Here is a 23265-nt window from a genome sequence, read left to right as displayed (position 1 = left end):
TGACAAAGAGGCATAAATGAAATGAATAACTAATAAACAAAGAGGAATAACCAAACCAATCAATAATTTTGAAGATTTGAATAGTAAAATTACCGTGTACTGGAAAAGTGACAATGAACAGAATTATTTATGGCAGAAAATTTGTCCAATTTTGAAAAATTAATCGATACTTTTTTTATCTTGGAATTTAGGGAATTGCTTCCTTTTAAAACATATTTATGCACAATATATATTCTAATATGGAGTTATATAATGTACATCATTCGTCTAAATGTGGAATGACAGCGCATGCTCCATCAAAATCTCATACAAATAAGTATATATACTTAATGATCTGAATTATGACATATCTGATTCTAGATTAATATAATATGAATGCTCACATAACAATATATTACACGCATTCCACACGACGAGACATCATAAAGTATGTGATAAATATACGAGAAAAGGGAACTGAACGAAAATGTGAGAAAATAGTATATTGTTCTTTCAGGGTGTGTATAAAGATATAAATAATGACCCCGAAGAGGTCGCATGGACACGACAATGCGATCTGCTGGAACCAGCGGGCTTTGCAGACTCGCCGTTCAAGTTTCACTTCCGTTTACAGCCACGTTTGCATCTGTTATTGTCTCAGAAAATTTACCCGGCAACTTTGTCACTGTTTGGATACACGAAACCGTCATGCACATTCCCAATTGAATGGCAACACCCTCGCCTGCTTCACGCGCGATGGAAATTATAGGACATAGTTTTCACAGATGTGGAACCGGCTCTTCATACGCACAAGAATTTCTACTCGCGAAAAGCGGAAATTTCATTTTACAAAACGCAAGTGCTTTCGTATAATGGAAGTGGAAGTCGGAAGGGTGGGAAGGAGAGGGGGGGGGGGGGGGGGGGGGAGGAGGAGGCGTAAAAACGCACCTTGTTCCTGCTTCGTTTTCTCCATAGCCACGCAGGCGGTGCGCCATTCCTGGAGTTCCGGGGATGGTATGAGGCCCGCGGATCCGGCGGCATTGTCCTTTCGGGCCTGCCACCAGTGGTGATCGTCCTTACTGATGATCTGCAGTATGTCCCCGGTCTTGAAAGCGATTCCCGCTTGCGCGCAGGGGATGAGCTCATCCTCCAGGGGATCGTAATCGAACTGGGCTCGTACAAAAATCTGTATCAAACAAAGAGAGCAAGAAGAAGGGCGTCAGTTTGATCGAAAAACTTTTGCGGTTTGGCGATCAGTTTTTAAGCATTTATATGTATTCGTTATAGCAGAGGAGTTCACATACGTTTCTTTGACAGAGGGATGGAGTTCGAAAATTTTTTATACCTACAAAGCTGATCGATTACTTTTCTATCTCTGTCCAAAAAACCTTTTTTTGCTTATTTAAGGTGTGAAAATATGCCCCTGTCAATGAAAAATATCACAGAGAGCGAGAAAACAGAACAAATAAAAGAAGAAAGAAAATATGTTAGGATAATCTCGGATACGTAAAATGAACGTTTTCACACATGTAACAAACTAATCGTAAAAGCCTATAGGTGAAAAGGGCACAAGTAAAACTGTGCGTGTACCGCGGCAAGCAGGATGGATTTATGACGATTTATTCGGTAAGTAATTATTCTCATGCATTTTCTTCTATTCACAAATTCAATTTCCATAGTCAATCTATGCCAAACGCTACGAGGTTCTTGTGGTGGCTGACTGACGTCGTGTCGCTTATTCGTCGGCATTCGTGAACTGCAGTTTCCGGTTCGTTGGGCTAATATGAGCAAGTGAAGTGGCCGATATTGCATTATGTAGGTCAAAACTCGGGTCAAACTACTCGGACTTAAGTATGAAGGGTAATCGTGAGTGGCTGTGTTCAGGGAGAACGTGCGCGGCTTTATCGCACTACTATATGAACTACTTTTTCTCAGGGGTAAGCCATGTAAAAGGCGAGATATTATCGAGTCGATTTTCATTTACGTGTAAAGACTGCAGTTATTGTCGTGGTATTCGCTCGGCGGTATTCTGCAGGTAAATAGACAGTCAAGATAGATTATTCAACAATATCATGTGCAACGATCGCTATAGCAGCATAGATTTTAGATTACATCTCGTTTCTTTGTTCGTCACGTATTTTATAAAAATCGAAGCGAAACGGAGTCGAGTTGGAGATCGAGAGAGAAGTAAAACATACGAGAAAGCACTGCCAATAAAGCGCTATTTACGCTAAATTGTTTCGACAGGTTGCATTAAGTCAAAACACGGGCAAAACGAACGTAGAATATTGAAGAATAGCACCGAGCTTGGATTTCGGGTAGTGTGCACGCATTGCCGTAAGATGGGAACCAAAAGCTAAGTTACGCAGGCAGCTATGTTGTATTGTTGTGACTTGAAAACAATAACGGCTTTGTGAAGCAAAAACTGTATGTTCAAGAAAACAGTGAATTGACATACGTGGTTTCGTAATCATAAGCCGAGCTGAGCGGTGATTATCTGGGTGTTGATCGATTTTACTTGTTTGTCACACTATCGCGTACGTACAAGCATTTGGTGTGCTTACGCATTATTGCGCATGTGGGGAATTTTTCTCAGTATTAATCGTGTCAATTTTTTCGCTGAACCATTAGATTGTCAAAAATAATTTTTCGTCTAGCGGCCGATTACCAGTGAGTGGATTGCAGCTCAAATCGCATCGCAAATATTACAGATCATACATTGAATTAAAAAATTTGTAAACGTTGACAGTGGATTTGATAATCTGAAAAATTCACAAAGTGATCAATCAAATATAAGTACAATCTGGCAAGGTACAAGAAGTACTTAGAGGTCAACGAAAAAATTTGCCTGGTTTAAGGAGAAAGCAGTCCGGTATGTCCGACGGTGTAACATGGATCAACCTTCATACGCACACCGATACGCGTGCAGAGTACGACTATGCAGTAACGCGGTTATGCATAAAAATAACTGTAAAATATCCGAGTGTAAGTATGCATAAGCAAACACGAATGCATGTTTACGCGTGTAAGCTGGGTTAGAGGGGCTGGGCTATGGAGGGTGTGATGGCGGGTGTCTGTCGTTGAGAAATAAAATATGAATACGCTACAGTTCGCTATGCGACATGCCGCGGGGTGTGTGTTGTGTACAAAATCCAACTCGACAAACAAGACCGCAAACCAACTGAAAATCAATACCAGAAAGTTAGTGAGAACCTACACATTGTATAGGCGGTAGCTGCATGTGCGCATAGCTTCTAACTACAGCAGTCCAATCACACCAGATCAAGTCATGGTACTTACTAACACTGGCAGAGGCCTAATCCTGAACAACTAGAGTTTGGAAAACAGAAGAACAGTAATTATTAATTCATGAGAAAATTCATTTGTTAATTTTGTGTAGTATACGGCAGCTGTCAGGTTTCGATTTACCCGGTGCATGTCTGACCCTGCCGCATGCGATTCAGCATCAGGCTACATTGTGATAGTCCATTGTTGCACGGAGGCAGTCGTCTCCGACGCGTATTTCACGAGTAAAAAAACACAAACCAATAAAACAATTGCAAGCAAATGGAGTTAAAAAACGATCGAAAGAATACGAGTGATGTGTATAGAAATCAAATGCCGAGTGTCCATTATGTATGCAGATCGTTATCAATTTTCACGATTGCGATGCAAAAAAAAAAAATAAAAAAGAAAGTTGGGCAGTGTAAGAAAATTTCGCAGCACAAATAGTCCGCAAACACCAGGCGTAAAATATTGTTAATTTACTCACATTTTTCAATAATCATGAATCTATGTTAATTGTGCGAAGCATGGTCTGCATTCCAACACCAGCGCTGTTATTTGTTAGTTCTGAATAGTGTTTTTTTTTTTTTTTAATGTATTTTTTTATTTTTTGATCAATAACCAAAGCAAAACAGGCACAAACCGGTTATAAATTCAAAGAATTTTGAAACTGCTGGAACAGCACGCTGCCTCCGTTGACCGATCGAAACGGTGTTAATGTATTATCCGTAAGTAGTCAGACATGACGTAAGCTCACCCTTGTCGCGAACAATACAGGGATGGTCCGATTGTACGAAGAAGAACGGTACTGGATCCGTCTTCTTCGTCCTGAAGTTTAGCCTGATATATACGAGTGTATGTTATGGTGATGAGAGTACGGCACAAGTGCACTAAAATGATACAATCTACGGATTACGGTACTGAAGGTACGATAGACTGGGACAAATGACGATTTCTCTACACAGTAATATGATAGATACGTTATAGCGGGTAAACTATCGATACACAACTCGACTGGTGGACTGGCTGCTGTGGTCGATGAACATCCAGAGGATTCTCACGCGAGACGTGCAATCCTCCGCTACTGTTGTGCTATTTTTCACTTATCTTTCCTTCAGGATACTCGATACTATAATCGTCAATTAGCTGACCGAGATGATTCGAATGGTTGAGAAAGGAAGATGAATAAAAAAAAAAAAAATCTCAACGAACTTTAGTGCAGTGCTCACTACGGGGTAACGTGTATCAGGGAAGGTGCTACGATGTTAGAATGATATTGATGATAACAGTAAACATAAAGATATTACCTAAATAATCCACGCATACTGCAACAATACGTGTAATGAAGGATAGTCGAGGTTAGGATATTACTCGTGGGATGCAGTTGGAAGCTGCCGAAGTTATATTTTCGATCAACTTTTTAAGGGACAAACTACATGTACCCCTGTCAGAATGAAATTAACGCAGAAAAAAAAAAACACAAACAATTCCGTAGATTTCTTGCAAATTGTCAATTTAAGCCATGAAATCCTATGAGAAATCTGTTTACTCAGTTTTCTACGTTATTTTGTCAATCGACGGTACGCGGTGTCGTTTAATTAACGTGAAAATGAACAAAATGAAACAACTGATCGATACCACAGCTGAATCTCCTTGACGAGGAGGGCAATCTGCCACAAAGTGAAAACAGATTTTTTTAATATCGTAGAAAAAATATTCGGTAACAAGTTCGGACACTAATAATGCAAACGGAACCAGCTAGAAAGCTGCTTTTTCAATCTCTTTTTGCATTACAAGACGGTACGATCCTACCTTCTGCCGATTGTTAAGATACAACGTATTCGACTCAGTTTATTGTTAGTACTTTAAAAATTGGAGGACCGCCCGACCGAGCAACGGTCGTAAGCTCTAACTGGCAAGGTGGCGACTGGTAGATTATAGAATGGATCGTGCGCGTTATACCGCAGCGTACAGGTGGGCGATAAATGCATTGGATAGGTAGAACGGAACGTACATAGTTCACATATACGCGGCACAACGTCGCGTGTTCTATTCTACGAGGATGGGTAAGAACAGATCACGTGTGCCTTCGTTTCACGCTTCGTCGTGCGCCTTGGAACAATGTGCTCTGAATGTACCGACACGAGGCTGTCGAGTAGCTCGTTGGCGACTGTCAAAGTCGGTAAGCGTCGCCTACGCAGCATGAACCAGCGGAAGAACTCGAAATGAAACAATTTGTCTTCTCTCATTCTTGGGTAAATTCAATCAGCTCTTGGTCTCCTTCGTCTTCTTATCGCCGCATACACAAGAGAGTTATCGGAAAACCCGTGCACGCGAGCTTTCGATCGAAGGTCTGCAAAGCGCGGACGCGAAGACGTCCCGGATTAAAACGGAGTTACCAAATGTCCGCAAGACTCACCACCAGGGGGTCGATATTACCAAAATTGCGAGGGGACTTCGCCGACTGAAATCCCGTAGTTACAAATGGTATCCGTTTTGGACTCGAGACGTGCTTCAATTAGGGGGGCCTGTATTATTGTTGTTATGTTCGTTATGCTATTGCTACCGGAAGATAGGTGTATATATAGAGGTGATTAGTTCAGTCAAACTTAATTGTGTAACCGTAGACCGCAAAGCTGGTTCGCCGAACACGTCGAGTCTATGCTGAACGAGGATAGAATGTGAAGCACGCTCTGCAGTGTTTCTCAATTATAATTACACGTATACGGGTGCAATATATTTTTTGTCCCTTTGTTCGACAAAATAATGCAAGTTTATGTAGTTGTTACAACAGAACGTCTAGCGCGGCACACGGGTACACAATTACGTTTACTTTTACATTGTTGGATTTACACAGCAGTTGAAATTTGTAACAGTAATAAATATGTCACTGCGGTTTTCACTGAATATACAGATGGTAACATTGATTTCAGTATTCCGTTTATTTTACAGATTTAGTAACACAGTTGCACTTGAAGTAATTATTCTTTACGTAACATGAAAATTTTCAGATCTTGACGTCGGTGGTTATCAAGCACTGAATTTTACATTGCAAATTATGCAGATGAAAGAGCTGAAGCTACGTATTACAGGCTGTGAAGAAAGCGTGGCGGTCTTCAAAACAAGTCCTGTCCCACCACATTTACGGCTACTTTTGTATGCTTGTGACGATTTAGTTTTAAATTCGTTGATTTTAGTTTCATAGGTTTACATAGGTTTCCTGTATAGTTACAAGACTCGGTTAAATCTGTGGTTTCCCAAAAATACTTCGACAGATCACATTGGATAAATAGAGCAAGGAATGAGGGTAAAAATGAACTACAATAATCATGAAAGAGAAAAAAGAGATATGTGAAAATGGATATAAGTACAGTTCTAAAGAAAGAATGATAAGTTACGCTCGTTTCAAAATTATTGCTCACCACTTGAAAAACTGAAGATTATCGAAACCGGAGATATCAAATTTTGAAAAGCGCAAGGTTTGCGAATAGAAACACATCGAACTGGTTGAAGGGGGGATTGAACTACAGTCTGACTTGAAGTTGACGCAATCCAAGCGAAAAATAGGAATTATAACAATCGACTCTCGTTGCTAGTGGAAAGAAGAGAAATAAATTACCTTTTCACCGTTTAGTTGGCATATTTTCATCATTTTAGGCGGCAACCCGACGATCGTGGAGAAAAAATAGACTAGAAAATGGACGTCATATAACAGGCAAACAAAGCGGGGTGTAACAAACGCTTCTTACATGTCAAATAATCTGTGTCCCACGCCAAGTTGGTCAAACCCAATGAAGATAGTTAAAAAAGCTTTAGAATTACTTAAGATAAGCATCAAAATTTTCGGGACATTGAGGTTGTACTTGGAACAAGCAAAATTGCAAATAAATCGGGGCATAAGATGTTAACCCCGGATAAAAACTTGAGGACCATCATTGATACTTTGTAACCCCGCTGGATACCCAACAACGTCAGTGGGAAACTGCACTGAGATATTCCTTCATAAAAGAGCCGTAGGTGTACTTATTTTAGTTATGAAACCATAAAAATAGATGTTTCCTTAGTGAATTATACACGTGTTTTCCTAGCGGTTCTTTTATCCGAGCCATAGCGAACTACCGTGAAATTCCCGCGTTTGCGAACAGAGATTTTTTCGCAAAGACGTTCGATTAATCGGGCTGCTTGTTGATCGATGAAGCGATTGTTAGACCCCGTCACAGTCGCGCGACACGCATCCTCCAAGTAATGCCCCGCATCGTGAAATTTTAACGTAAAAACAATATTGGCGAAATTATGAGATTATATACAATGTATGTCCATTATTTGTCGTTCGCTTCATAAACACTGTATATATATATGTATATGCCACAATATGTATGCACACATGTACCTAATAAAACACGTATATATACAATATATTACGTACATATAGTAAGTGTAGTATGGAGTGATCATCGAGCCCCCGAACAGAAACGCAGACATACAATCAAGGAATGGGAATACGTGCGTATAATACTAAAACTTTTAACTCCTAATAACGTGTTTATGCCATGCCATTTAACCGAAGCAAGATGCCGATCTGTGTTGTATACAATACACTATCTGTACGTGTATAAAAGTTGTGTTGTGAAACTGTATGGTACCTATTACATGAGCAAGTAATATTAAAGATCCTTCCGAATAAGTATTTGTATGTATGTACGTATAATACGGATAAAAGAAGAGAAGAAATAAGAAAGAAACAAGAATACGATAAGTAATATGAGAGATAACGTAAAGCAAATAATAAAGAAAGAGTACAGAGAAGAGATAGGTGAAGCTTATTTTTCGGAAAGAGCCAGGGAGGGGGTTCGCAAAAGGTTCATGAATAAGGAGGGTACCCTGTACGTATAACCATACATACATACATGTGAGTGCCACTCGAGGAACGACCAAACGTAAACGGAGGAAATGGCGGATTCCGGATGGTTTGGTAAACAAAAGTTTGGTCCCTTCCCGAAATTACCCCAGTCGACCCTGAATCCGGGCGGTCCTTTGCAGAGAGTTAATTAAATTCGTTAGTTGTCTTCATAAATATTTCACAAGCAAAATTAGTGGGAGCCGTTTCAACTTTGTCGCCAAACGCCGTCACGTCAAGGCGGGAAATACGTCAACCGGAACGAATCGATGAGCCTTCCGCGGAGGCTCCGTTCCATTTCAACTAGACGCAACCTGACGATCGTTGACATCGAATAATCTTGTCATTTTTTATTTTTTCCTGTTATTTAAGAGTATTTCGTTTAACGTAGCTTAGGATGATAATAATGTAATATTCATTCAACTGTGAATTATTTAGTTTCATGAAAATATTCAATGCATACGGTATTACGATAGAATTATGAACAATGTTAACGGTTCGATATAATCTACTTTAACAAGCTATTTCAAAGCCCTAAATTGACTATACTATAGATCTGAAATCTAGACAAGCTGCTCGTGTTTATAACATGCCGTCCTAAAATTGACTAGAAGAGCGAAGAATCCGGCCTGGATCACTTCCGATTTAAAAGACGCTTTAGTCGGCCGAGATCGAGTTAACGAACACGACTACTCCTCATCTTTCGAGACTGCGATGTGATGTACATTTCTGACAGCGATTAAGAAGCCCGCTGCCAAGTCATTGCAAGGAGTTTGCACATTAGAGAAATCTTGGCTAATAGCCACAGAGCGTGAAACGCGAAACGCGAAGCGGGAAAGTTATCCTAATCCAAGTCGAGCTTAGCTAAACTAAGCCAGACTGATTGTGTGATGAGCCGGACTAACCTTGAAGGAACTGACTTTAGAACAGGTACGCGATCTTTGGCGAGAGTATTATGCGCATTTCCCTATCTTGGCGAACTAATCGTCAGTTGAGCGGTAAACTATCCGCGAAGAGCGCAAACTACTGTAAAAACGCGAGCTAAGCACCGCAAAAACGCGTAAGCCTAAGACTTGCGAGCAGCCCTCAGAGCCGACAAGGGGTTGAGGCGACGTTTCGGTGTATTTTCCGCCGAGGAGGAACCGACTTTTGTTTTCTTGCTTTTTGGGGTTTTCGGGGTCTTAGGAGCGGCGCTGCACAAGCAGGCCGCGGTCACCGGTGACTTCGGAGTGTTTGTGGATGCGGATCTTACGCTTGCCGTACCGGCTGCGTTGCCCGAGGAGGTGGACGGGGGTGCCGAGGAGGATGCGGGGGTTGTGGTTTGGGAACGAGCGCCGCTTGGGCTGGGGCTTACTTGTACCTCGCAGGGGGGCGGCGCACTCCTGTACGACGGCACTATCTTGAAGGTCACCGATCCTCTCGCCTCTCGCTGAAACAGAAAATTATTCTTTCAAGAAACTTTTCCTCGTGTGGAGGGTAATCGGGACCGGATGGCTTTCAAAAGCCATAGGTTAGGTGACAGGTAAGTGCGCGTATACCAACGCGAATGAGTAAGAGCGACGAACGGGTGCAGTCTTGTTGGAGAAGTTAGCGAACGAAGTGCGCATAATTGAAGTCAACGAATGCAAATATTCGTGACGGAAAGTTGGGTATCTATGTCGGCATTCTGGCGTCTGCTGGTCGGCGATGCTCTATTATATGAATAGGCATGAATCTTGGTGCAACGATTTTTGGTATTTGCTGCATTTCGATTCACCCTTAATTCTGTGAAAACAGTTATGTACTCGAGGGTATTTTTGTCTTTCAGAAAACTACAACTCTTCCACGATTCAAGCACGGCTTAATGATTCTTCGTGGATCGTTAACAAACAAATCATTAATTAATTAAAGAAGTACTAGACTTTGATCCACGGACATGATTTAAAGTCGAAGACTCAAGTCCACAGCAGCAGCGTATTCAGAGCTCGTCTGATTGTATTTTTCGACAAACATTGCCCTGATATTCCATCACTGTTTCGTTGTTCTGGAAATATGCCCCGTCAAAATATCCTCTTTTGGTACGTCGATTCATTCATTTTACCAGTCAGATATATTACTTTATCACGTTTGCGGAAGAAATGACTCGTGCGTCGGCGAAAAAAAGTAAATTCGAAGAAGAAACATTCGATTATTATTGGTCTGTGGAAGAACGTGATTGACCTTGCGAAGTGATAATCGTTGGCGGTGAAGCTGAGGCGGCATACTCAGCGACTGTATTATCGAGCTGCATTTAATATTCGAGAGTGGGTAACAGATATAAGCACGATCTTCCCATAGAAAATCGTCTAACAATGAAATAGAGTCACGCCGCCGGCTGCATGCATTATCAGGTAACTCTGCATCGGACTTGAATGCAATTCGTAGCGTGGTGAGTTCATTTGTCAGATTCGAGTCTGGTATAAAACTTTTGCGTGGACGACGTGAAAGAATAATTCCCACAAATACGGGTGGGAATAAATTGTGAGAGTCAAGTATTCGACTTTCTTTCACTGCGAATTGAGTTCTAGGCAAATATCAGGTACTCCGCTTTATTCGAGTCAGTGTCTGGTTTGGTTTACCGAAGAATCGGACTACCGCTTCAACAGCCAGACAACTTAAGAACTGAATGCTTGGTGAGCTAGCGCATGCGATAGTTCACAAAGAAAATAAATCTCCGAGGCCAGCGCAGAGGAGTTTTCTGAAAGGAATTAGACCTGAGGCTTTTACTACGCGTACAAAGGCATTCGTATCCGTCAATTGAAAATACGAAAGAGGGCCGGTTTCATCGTCGAAAGCGGTTGAGTAATTCCTCAGTCGAAAAAATCCGCAGTGCTATATTGGAAGCAAATTGTCTTTGTGCGTACCGGTGACTGGTAGGATTTGTAGCCAGCGCAGACGAACCGAACACCACAAAATGGTACTTGAATGTTTGAAAGCGAAACATCTGCAGCAGTACTGAACGATGTCAAGAAATACCCGGAAATAGCTTTCGAGGATATACTTTCAACTTTTTCTAAGCTTTGATCTGGTTCAATCTCGCGCGAGGGAGTGAAGTTAAACGATGCTTCCATGTATCGAATATCATCCGTGAAATGCAATATCTAGGACCGCGAAGGACTGGGGGAATCGTACATGCCCTACAGATGTATAGATCCTGGATATCAAATGCACGTGCCACAAGTCAGCAGGGGATTGGAGGGCGCACACAGATATTATATATTGGCGCGTCATCCAAACCACATGGAGTTCATGGACGGCAGGTTATTCCATTTGTGCTCTCTATAAAAAAAAAAGTTCCGATGACTTTGATTGAGGAAAAAATCCATGCTACAAGGACGGAGAGAATTGAACCCTAGTTCCAAACATTAGAAGTTTATAATAGTAAAGGTAGAGTTATGCGGCGACTTTTGGCGATCATAAACTTTTTAAGATACCTTGCTTTCGTCATATTGTATTATAATAATATTGCGTTCGCACAAATTTTTATTGGACGCATGGCTTTTTTCAATGTAGTACAAGCAACGGTTTTGATGAATCAGATTGAATGCACCGTTTCCGTATTGTTAAAACAACAGTGTGCAATGAGAGTATAAATTTTTCAACTTGATGTGTATATTGGGCCGAAGTACTTTGTGGTTCTTGATGTCCACGAGCTCATGCTGGGGTAGGGAGAAAATTTCGTGTTTTTTACAATCTACCCGCGCAAGTTGTGCATATAGAACGACATACAGAGTACAAATCGTTAAAGTTTATGTTCAACAACGACGAGGTAATGGCCGTGGGTCACTAAATACTGGGGAGACCATATAAAGGGAGGCGTGTTCGTAATAAACGTTCCCTTCAACTGTCGTTCTTTACGAGAATCGCGCTCGGTTCTCCCTCGATATTCAAGCAATGCTTGAACGATAAGAGTAACGTATCTTCCATGCACGTATATTCGGCAACCTCAATACTATACTTGATCTAAGCTGGTACTCACAAGAATTTTTTGTAACGCGTTGACCGATTGATTGGCGACTGGGACTCCGTTGATTTCTCTAATCTCGTCCCCGACGTGAAGCGTTGCTTGTCTGTGAATCATCCCGCCGTGCATTATACGAGCGACGACGCACTTACCGTCCTCGTTCATTTTCAGCGTGATTCCCTGCAGGCAAAAATTTATGTTTTTCATAACTGATCACTTTCCGAAATCCGTGGAGAGATGAGCGAAAAATTCGTTTTCCAAGAGGAATTTTGACTTCAGTAACTTGACTACTGTTTTGGTATTGAAACTCAGTCAGACGAATGAGAATATTCAAAGACGTGGAACCTCGGGCAGTTTTTCATAGTACGTGTATGTATGCTTTTTGATGTATGCTTTTCATTGCACTTGCGCCTATTTGCGTGGTGCCGGTATAATGTTTCATTATTGTATTTTGATATGGTTTACCGACCAACTTACCTTACATCACACATGTACGTATTATATATACCTATATGCAATCAAATAAATACGCATCTATGTGTCTATCAAGAGAAGAAACTCACCATTGGCTCGTCAGTGTTCTTCTGGAACTGTACCAAGCGAACACGCGTGACGTTTTCAAGGTCTAGGTCACCGTTTTGCCCTTCGAGATCATCGCCCCCGTTCAGGTAAGGAAAAAGAGGTGGAGGCGTAACTCTCGTCGCGTCTTCGCCGTAGACGTCGTGTCCTGCCACATCATGTGCTTGTAGTAGCGCCTGAAACACGAAGTGTTGAGGCAAATTTTAGTAAATGATCGACTCGAGTTCCACAGTAACTTTTTTATTCATGTAATTAGAGAGTGATGAACTTTCGCAATTGAAATTGTCAATACAATTGAAGGAACGAGTTCAATGACAACGGCTCAAAATCTGGAAATGGGAAGAGAATTTTAATGAAGCTGGTATAACGTTACGCGCCATTTAGTGAACGGAACTCCTCTGAACCCTTTTAAGGTGAATACTGCGATGGCGAATGAGATGATAACATTGGCATCAAATGCTCCAGAAGTTAGAAGAGCAATTCAAGAATAATCATCTTTTTGTTTTGAGAAGCACGTCCGCGTGATTGTACGGAATAATTGAATTCTTTGAAATAAGCTTCGATATCTCTTAACGAAAAGGCTTTCGCCTGCCTCACCATCAAAGAATATTCGATGAAGAAAGAACAAACTTTTGCATAAAGTTAATGGTCATGGTGGAATTATTTGCAGCCGACTGTTGGAGATGAAGAATTGAACGCATTATTCTATAAGTAAACTGCGTTAATGCAAACAAGCACTGGTTCGACAAATTCTTTCTATAAATGTTTCTTTTAAACATTTTTCAGAAGTAACATGGGTACATGTACCATTTTTTTGTCGTATAATCAATTCACGTGTGATGGTTGTGCGAGAACCTAGTTTGAATTAATTCAATTTTCGCAGGCAACCCAAGTTTTAAACAAGCAAACCTCAGTCGGAGCGATCGTGAATTGTACGTTATTATAACATCCCCAGTGGTTGGAATGTTGCCTGGGCTCTACCTGGTTCTATGCACTAGAAACTTCCGAACATTGTGGTTACGAATTGGTATTGATTTTTCTTGAACCATGAGAAACAGCTGTTTCACTGGATGATCGTTAGAGCTTGCCGGATATTGAATGTGAGTATATTTAGATAATAGATCGCGCGTCTCGTGCAGGCGTAACATATACGTCTGCGCTCGGATGCATTCATTCGAAGAACATAGAATTAGCATAAGGAGATGCATTCGTATTGTTGTGCGAGGCAGTGATAAATGCGAGGGAGTAGCCATTGTGAGAAAATTCGCTTCTCGAGAAGCTCGGTGAGTTTGCTGTGCGCGCAAAGCACCCTTGACTCGTTCGAAGGAAATTTATTGTTCAGGAACAGCTATGATCACTGTTCTCTTTATCGCGCATATAATTTAAATTCAGCTTTTCCATACTTGTTCAACACTAGAGTAAAATGAGTCAAAATTAAATGAAAGAAGTTTTTATTGTTCCCGTTCCCGGAATAATTAACTACTCCCCATTTATTTAACCTCGATCAACCTCCGCGAGCGAGCAGTTTCTTTCTCTTAGATTGCGTAATCTAATTCCTTCCAGCGAACGAGCGAAACGAGAAGCATTCCTGATTATGATAATCAACCTAAAGCGTCGTTCACTCTGGGCTTTGATCGCTTGAATGGCATTAATCAGAAGTGAATGTATGCCATCGGCGAATCCGGCTCGATAATGATGAGAAATAGCAAGAGCAAGCGGGTTGCCTAGAAGATACCGGATAATTTGTTGGATAGCTGCCAACGGAAAGACCTGAAGGATATCAGACCAAAGTGGCACTCCTCGAATGCACCAGCCATCGCGCCTAGAGGTTCACAGCTGGATGAGTAACGCGCCTCCGGAATGTCAGAGAGTTCTAGACTTTGAAGGCAATTTACCTATTTGAAGCGAAGCCAAGCTCGTCACCTGTTATAACCACCCAGTCGATAACGATTTCCATTTTCAGTTATTCCATTACGGTCGGCGATTATTCTTAATTAATCTCTCCGCCGCGCACATAGGCATTTGCGTAATGTTGCTGCAGGCTTGCAGCAATCAGGCCAACGGTTCTGCCGTTGAGGGGATGAAAAAGCTCCGAGCTCTCTGACACTAATTCGATTTTTTTCTTTTCTTTTGTCAGTATTGCGTCTGGTCGGTTGACACGCTTTCCGGAAAATCACTGTTAACAAATACAATTTCAACTAAGCATTATTGATAACATGCTTTAATTGAACCTTAGTTATCTGACTACCAATATACAAGGCTATAGTGGCATTCTCTGCATTTCCAAAAACATCTGGAGGAAATTTAAGAAATTGGAATTAATGGTTCAACCGACGCCATACCCGGGGAGTTTGTAATACTAGCTGAATAATGAAATTAACGTTGTTATATACTTATTTATTGAGACAAAAGTTACAGAATAATGCACGACATTAACGTCTCACTTGACACGTAGATCGAATATTTCAATTGTAAAACCTTGAATAGAATTGAAATCCAATCAAATTTGACGACAGTAATAAAATTAGCTTTTCTACTAAAAATCACAGCTTCAACAGTATTGAAATACACGGGATGAAACGTTACAACCGTCTCCTGCACATCTTTTAGACGTTTTATCGACATTGAAAGTGAATTTTTTGTAACGTTAAAAGGTGTAGTGATGACAAAATAATTGATCCCAGTTAAGCGTGTAAGCTGCGCATCACTTGCGTAGGTCTGGTGAAATGTTCGAATGCTATAAGGAGGGAAGACGTATCGATGATAGCACAGATTGTATTACCTTCAAGATAAATTTAAGCGAGCCATGTTTGATCGGTGCTACCGAGAACTATTACCTAGGATCTAGGTTTCACGTAACGATCAATAAGACCCTTGTCGTGATCCGCCTCGGATATTTCGTCATGCCTTACTTGTTGTTACGGTAGGGGGAAATAGTGGGGAAGAAGTGCGGATAAAAACACGTCTGGGTTGAAACTATTCTAGAATCCACTGCTTTTAGTATCCGTGTCAACGAAACAAACCCAAACTTTTTGATTTCTATACTTGACCCTGAGTTTTGGCACTTTACGAACCAGAAGAAAAAATAATTAAATGATCACCGCGTGCTTTGACCGAGTGATACTGACGAGATCAAAGCTCAGTGAGACGTCGCACGTCATTTACTATCTACTTCATTTATTTGTGCGACCTTTAACAATCAATTTGATTCCAAGCCGTTGAAGAGGTAACAAATATCACCTCGACTCAGGTTAAGAAAAGTTGCGGGCAGTTTACTTTGCAACTAAGATAATGACTGACTAGTGAAACAAAGTTTCTTTCTCCGCGAGAGAAATTTCTTAGCTGTTTTCTGTCTTCATATTCTTCATCAACACTTCAAGCGGGCAGGTGCAGATTGTGCAACTTCTAGTGAGTAGCTGGCAAAATGGTGCCGTGGACTCGCGGTAAACTTAGCTGGAAAATAAATGAGCAAGGAAAGTAAGACGGAAAAATTGAAATAAGAATCAAAAAAACTGTTCGGGTAAAGCACGAGTGAATTAAAAGAAAACTACGTTGAAGAACTCGAACGTATAGATCAAATTTGTCGCTTGTGTAAACGACAGCTGTGCGAAACCGATTCGATCGAACGTATACGTATTTGTTGGATCAAAATAGCAATCAGTTTCGATAAAAAACCTGTTTTTCCGAAGCGTAGAAAATAATTGTGACACCAGCGTATAGAAATACGAGATCAATGCATCGAAGTATCTCAATTTGAAGCCCGTGGTGTCTGATAACTTTTAGAAAAAGTGTCACCAAGATAATCGAAACAATTTAACCATCTAGTTGTTACAGTGAAAAATTTTACCATTTTTGACAATCGGATGGGCGTTTTGATTTTTAAACGTTTTGAGCCTGATAGTTTGAGATGTGGAGTGAAAAAATGCAATAAACTTGGAGTAACGAATGGACGCGATATCCATACAGACGCGTACGTGATTTCGGTGAGCTTTTAAAGAAAAACCAAGCGGGTTACAAGCTCGTTTGGGTTGACGATTATTGTTCGCGTAAAATTCTTTAATGAAACGAAATAATCCAGTAGGTAGGTTGAGGGGAAACACACCGTATTTGCGGGGCTCATTCTGATTTTACGAGACGCAAGAGTAAAATATTAAAGCTGAGATAATTGACGGGCAACTCTCGTTTGTCAACGCGCCGATTCTGCGGAAGCCTTCCAGATTTTCCGAAAATACTTTAACATGGTTAAAGCCTGCACAGAGTCTGAGAAAGCATACACAGAATTTGCCACTCTTTTTTCCTATTATTTGATTTCAATATAAAATCACAAAAAGTACAATCTTCCAGTTCTAATTTTGATGCAGAAATTACGCTCACGTGGGACCATTTATTCGAAGGATAGAGCGCAAATTTTCTATAGGAAATTGGGCAAAACCACATATGCAGGTTATTACAGTGAAAACCAGATCGAATTAAGCTCGTTCAGCTTCTTATCGCCTGCAGTGCTCGGTAGCGTTGGATTATGATCGAGTTATTCTTCGGTTGGCTTTGTTAACCGTCGCCCTCGCACCTTCTACCATCTCTCGTAACTCGCGCCCTGGCCTGTATAGCTATTCATCAAGTTTTTATTCACTTTTATTTTTTATTCCTTGCCTTTTTTGCGGCACGAACCCCTCCATCATTCCGGGTAAAAGCGAACGTAATAGAAGAAAACAGAATAAAAAGGCGAGGGAAAAAAACGAGTAATTTAGTGCGCACTCGGTTAACGGGTTTCGTAAATAAGCTTCGGCTTCAGCTTCGCCGTTTACCCTCATCCTCGTTTCATTTCGTTTTCGAACGACTTATCTCGGAGCTGGGGACCCGAATGTACCTTCCTGATGCTGAAGCGTTTCATTGTCACTTGCACACTAATATCATCCTTTTCTTACCCTTTACTCTGTAACACCTAATATTGTTTTATATACGAAAACAGCTCTAGTGTCTCATTACACTTTCTGCGGTAAAATATTTTTTTGTTTTTCACCGAGATATTCAAACTTTGCATTATTCCTCGATTCTACATTATACTAGAATGAATATTATACCTATGTAATCACACAGTACAGGAAACGGTAATTCATTTTACTGTATCAATGGAAAAGTTATAAATTAAAGAGTCGTGCAAATGCGATTCCTTCCTATAAAATAAGGAATAAAAAGGAAAAAATAAATAAATTGACGTAGCTTTTATTCATGTCAATTTATCGAAGTGCAAACAATTTACAGCAGTTTAGGTTTTCAGTGATATCGATTGAAATTCATAATGATCCTCCATTTTTTGAATTACCATTGATTCAAGTTTCCAATCACTGACTGACTGATTCGGTCAATGCGTTGCGTTGAAAATGTCGTGAGCAAAAATGACAAGAGGAATAAACCGGATTTTCTGGAACCACTCGTACTAACGCGGATGGGGACAAAGTGGACAAAATGATTGCGTCACAGACAATTACTGATATAAATCATCCCGCGCGAAACATAGAGAAATCCAGTTTTGCAGACATTTGTCCGATAGGGTCTTTGCTAAAGAAATTATATCTCGTAGATCATAGAGCGCAATTCTACAGAACGAAAATTCTACAGAGTGCAGTCCTACGGAAAACATTTAACCTGAAATGATATACAACATTTTTTTTAACAGAAATTTCATCCTACAGAATGCATTTCTACAGAGTCCGTTTGTACAGTAAAATTCTGTAGAACCGCAATTTATGAAATAAAATTTCTGCAGACTAGATTATGTTTATCATTTCAGGTTAAATCTTTCCTGCATGGCCGCACCCTGTGGGATAAAATTTCCTGTGGAAAAGACCCGGTAAGATATTTTTTGTAAGGCTTTTAGTCTGTAGATTATATTTCTACAGAACTGGAGGCCCCTCCCAAATATTGTTGGAAAAATGCAACGCATCTGTTACTTACAATTTATTAGAAATAATTTTATTTCTCATGTATTTAAGGCAAGCCAGAGAGATGAAAAAAAAAATAAGTTGTTATGAGCTTGCATTATATTACAGTTTACTGGTGTGGCAGGTGAATGGTAAAATAATAACCGAATTTTAGATCGCATTTTTGGGTCAACCGAAATATTAACCTTAGGACATATGTACGAGGTCATAAACGACCGCAGCAGATTTTCAAACTGCACTCCTAAGCTAGAAATAAATATTATCGCGTTATCACTTACGCTAATACTACAACTAAACTTCAATAAAATTAAGTTTGCTCTTCACCATTCATTTTCTTATAAAAAACGGCGGAGATTTATTTACTTACGAGTCTCATTATTGCTTTTATAACAATTTTACGAACAAGAAACGCGTGGAGTCGTTATCGACGTACTCGTGAATTAGAAGGTAGTAAAAAAGATACATGTGTTCTAGAATTAATTCAAAACTATCCGGTTGTAATAACTTCGATATTGTAACAGGTATAAAGCAATTGGTGTGAATAAACTATGACATCTATCCACATTGTTTGCTGATATCAATACTCATCTGCATCCCTCAAGGCTAAATTTTATTGGACACATAGCGTACCAGAGTTTTTTAGATACGCACTCTGAGCTTACACTTTACCACATAACCAGACCATCAATTTTTCGACTTGTTTTGTGAAAAAAATAAAAAATAGACTACATGGAAGAACTTATAAAAACGACGACTCCAAAAATTTTGCAAATACTATGGATCCAGGTGTGAAACCCTTGCGGCAAGAGCGATGTGCTGAATAAATCCGATGACCACCTAGCGCACATCGAGGATCTGTCAAAACGTAGCGCTCACCGTGATCCTCGGAATTTTCGCAGCGTATAATCGGCGTGCTTCCGAAAGCTTGGCACGTGCACCGAAAAGGGCAGATTCTCGTATGGAAACGGAGTTTGAAAAAAATGTAGCTCGAAGAAGGTTGCGCGTTTATCATTTAACACTGTACCCTGGATTAAAAATGAAGAAGTGCACGAAGGAGTTTAAACACGGCGGAAGGGATTAAGGGTGGGCGAGAAGGTGATGGGAAAAAACGAAAGAAGGCGAAGAAGAACAAAGATAAACACAGGTGTCACAATGGTTGCGCGAAAGGCATTGGATATTCGAACGCCGTTTCTGTACAAGACGCGCGCAGCCACCTATAAGCCTACCCACCCCTTACAGACAATGAGTCGCTCTTTATATTTGGCTGTCAGGCGAGCACCCCGAAAGCTTTCATAATTGCTGGTCATTAAGTCGACCGAGATTTCTTCTTCTTTCACGGAGCTTTCGCGACTCAACTCGACTCGGCTCGATCCTAAGCGTGTGAAACTCGTCTTTTTCTCCGCCCCGCCCCGCCCACTCTAGACCCATTTGCTTCTTCTCTTTTTACTCCAGTATGTTTTCACGTTGTTCGGCGCGCCCGCGAACCTCCCATGTCTAATCTGCATACATAACTTTCAACCTATCCAACGCCCGAAGTGAATACCTTATCTCTCGCACGGAGTATCACGATTATCATACCCGCGCAAACAACTCGTATAGATATGCGTAATACGGACTATAGCTTGGTGGTGAGATGTGAGTGTAAATTCAACGATCGTTGAGAATGACTGCCTCGTCGTTCCAAAGAGTTCGCGATACAAGAGTTACTTTCGAAATATTCCATCTAACGTGCGATGTGTTGCGGATGCGAGTTGAAGGGAGGTCATCAACGCGATTATTTCCGAATTACAATGGAATTTTCATAAATCTACGGATATAACAATTTCGAGGAGTGTCAAACTTCATTTAAATTTCTCACATAATTCTCGGTTATTTCCAGGGGGGCTAATAGTGGTGTTATTTCAATCATTCCGGAAATTTGACGGTAACCGCAGACACCCCGAAGTTCTTTTCGTCAAGGGATTACACTTGTTGCACTTGACGACTTGGGAGATTGCGCGCGTACAATACTAACGAGGTTGAGTGAAATTGATGTGTTCGAAGCAACTTTACAAGCAGTTCAATCACCCGCCTACAACTTCCCCAGCTCCCGGGCTTACCATATCCAATTTTGGACGATTATGTAGCAGGATAACTGATTAGGTGATCAAGGAAGCTTGGGCGCCGTTGTTTTCTCAAACCTAACGAACTCTGGATGAAATTGTCGTTGCAGACGAGAAAAGCGTCGGAGGTTTCAATTAAGCCTAATGCCACGATAATGCGATAGGAAAAGGGATTATTATCAATATATTACACTGACAATGAGCATATTATGCACGGTATATGCCGATGGGATAATTCAGTTTTATTCCCAAAATAAAACGAATTCACGGTTTCGGTTTCACTGCCAGACCACTGCATTGCCCGCCTACGTTCTCTGTTTTCCGCTCTAGAATATCAGATTAATTGAAATCCACCCTCTGTCTTGGCAATCGGAAGAAATATGCGTAACATAGATCGTCGATAATTGAGAGAGGATACTCGCGTGGGTCGATTGCGGGGAAAAATAAGAAACGAAATTTCTCTCTTCCAGCTCAGCAGGGCAAGAATTTCGACTCTGTTCCTTAATGGATGAATCCAATACCAGTTCCGTTGTTTGCTTTTGCAGAAGCTACAGCTGGAAATCTAGGTTGACTCGTCCCAACTTGGTATAGTTTCACAAATGTACCGAAGTTCGATCGGAATACAGTGGGTATAGCAGTAGTAATCTGCCCCGTTAAACAACCAACTAATTCGCATTGATTAAACTTCCGTAGTTCCAGAACACTCGGTTTGCAGCTTATACGAAGTAAACGTAAACACCGTTTCATCTAGCTGCCTCAGCTCCTCAGAAACCGACCCTTCCGATTCAGCCCTGTCGTTCAAATAGACCGGCTATTGAGCCAAGAGGAATCCAACGAGAGCAACTGATAACGTGAAACGAGATATTCCACCGAGAAATATATACGTGAAAAAACAAAGAAATGACGCGATAAAATTTCGGCGGATTTGCAACCGTGTTGACTCGATGAGCCTTTACTCGCAATGTGGTCTTCATCGACTAGCGAACAGACCAATGCGTGACAGCTTTTACAAAACTTTAACCAACCCCAAATTGAACAAATTAATTGTCGTCCTTCCCGGATAAAGCGGGGATCCGAAATATCCGAAATGTTCGCCAAGTTGAACTCAGCTAAGAATTTCCGCGAATGTGCGAACGACAGGGACAGGTTAAGGGTTGGGCTAAGGATTCCGAAAGATAGTCACTGGTTTCGTTGTGGAGCAGCGGCGTTCTGTCCGTTATTGAAAATGCCAGCGAACTGCAACTTTATTTTTCCTTTTTCAGAAGAATCCCAACAATTTCGGTCTTTCACCGCGTATTTCAGGATATTTCTAATCTTTTCTAGTGGACTCAACGGCGGTTACCAACGCTTCAGAACTAGATCGGCAATTGATTACACTCCGAAGTTGGTATCTGCAAAACGGAAAAGCTGATACCCGACGCATGAACGAAGTTTGCGTTTTTTTTTTCAATTGCAACGGCAGCGATTAATGGGATATTTTGTATGAGTGGTGAGTTAATTAGGATAATAAAGCTACTACGTTGTCAAGGTTCGTAGATATAGACCTGCACTCGTGGTGCCGTGAATATCATTTACAAGCTTCTTAAGGCGAAGGGCTCATTTGTTCAAAGTCAAACTCGAAGTCTAGAAGAGGTATCCGCGGCTGTCAGAAATTTATTCGACGCTTTTTTCTTACGTAACGTACCGAGTTACTGCGTTGTCGCTTTGGTAAAAAATGTGATTCCAGTACTGGGCCATGAAGCCACGATACGACACGTCAGAAATGAAAGCATGTTTAAAGAGTCGTAATTTTCGTAAAATATGGAACATCCGTAGCAGCATCCCCGTATTTGTTGATGTGCGTAATATTTCATATACCGAACGAATATGGCTTCTTAGATCGAATACAATGTCAGAAAGCTTTCGGCGCCTTCGAATTACGTCGCTCAAATTTACTCGGTGTGCGCTCAAAACTCCGATGAAAAATACAGTTTAGAAACCAGAAAATAACTGGGAAAACGTCTATCGCACCATGGCGCTGATCACAACATTCATTTACGAACAGAGAGAAGGCTCGTTATGGCAAACGATATTCCGGACTAATTCGGTAGATTAAAAAGATTCTTCCTCTACTTGCAGCCTCCTTTATCTAGTGCACTGATTCGTAACCGAATAATAAAATCAGTAAATGGGAATGAAAATTTCGACGATACCTCAACGTAAACAGGATAATTGATTCTCCCAGATTATCGCAACTACTATTACAACAGTGACGATAGAAATTTGTGCCAGGTGGTTGAACGCGCGTGACATACGAAATTAATTGAATATCCGTAATGCTACACAGTGTGGAATAACGGTGTTAACCAAATCGCTAATTGCGTGAAATCGTTTTATCGAACGTGTATGCGTCAAGGGTGGCGGATTATTACACCAATAATTTCCGCCATTCTAATTGAAAAATCATTTCTAAATATTGGGGATCAGTTGTAAACTCACGTAACACAACATTGCGACTTC

The 23265-nt window shown here is 40.8% G+C and overlaps 1 protein-coding gene across 15 annotated transcripts in view; it reads right to left on the bottom strand.

The window, feature by feature from the left end:
* LOC124177323 (peripheral plasma membrane protein CASK) overlaps positions 1 to 23265 on the bottom strand; it is a 142025-nt gene that overhangs the window by 7482 nt on the left and 111278 nt on the right. For 7 of the 15 annotated variants that reach the window (XM_046559570.1, XM_046559576.1, XM_046559571.1 and 4 more), the window contains 5 exons: positions 12707 to 12898; positions 12159 to 12323; positions 9516 to 9590; positions 3280 to 3309; positions 928 to 1165 (listed from right to left, as the gene is read on the bottom strand). In XM_046559570.1, the coding sequence (XP_046415526.1) occupies positions 928 to 1165; positions 3280 to 3309; positions 9516 to 9590; positions 12159 to 12323; positions 12707 to 12898 (700 nt within the window). The remainder of the gene's footprint in view (positions 1 to 927; positions 1166 to 3279; positions 3310 to 9515; positions 9591 to 12158; positions 12324 to 12706; positions 12899 to 23265) is intronic. The other 8 variants (XM_046559573.1, XM_046559577.1, XM_046559586.1 and 5 more) reach the window with 3 other exon arrangements.

Source organism: Neodiprion fabricii, chromosome 3, assembly GCF_021155785.1.
Source record: "Neodiprion fabricii isolate iyNeoFabr1 chromosome 3, iyNeoFabr1.1, whole genome shotgun sequence".
Classification (NCBI taxonomy): Eukaryota; Metazoa; Arthropoda; class Insecta; order Hymenoptera; family Diprionidae; genus Neodiprion; species Neodiprion fabricii.
Note: the sequence above shows the minus strand (reverse complement) of the source record. Positions and strands in the feature narration are given on the sequence as shown.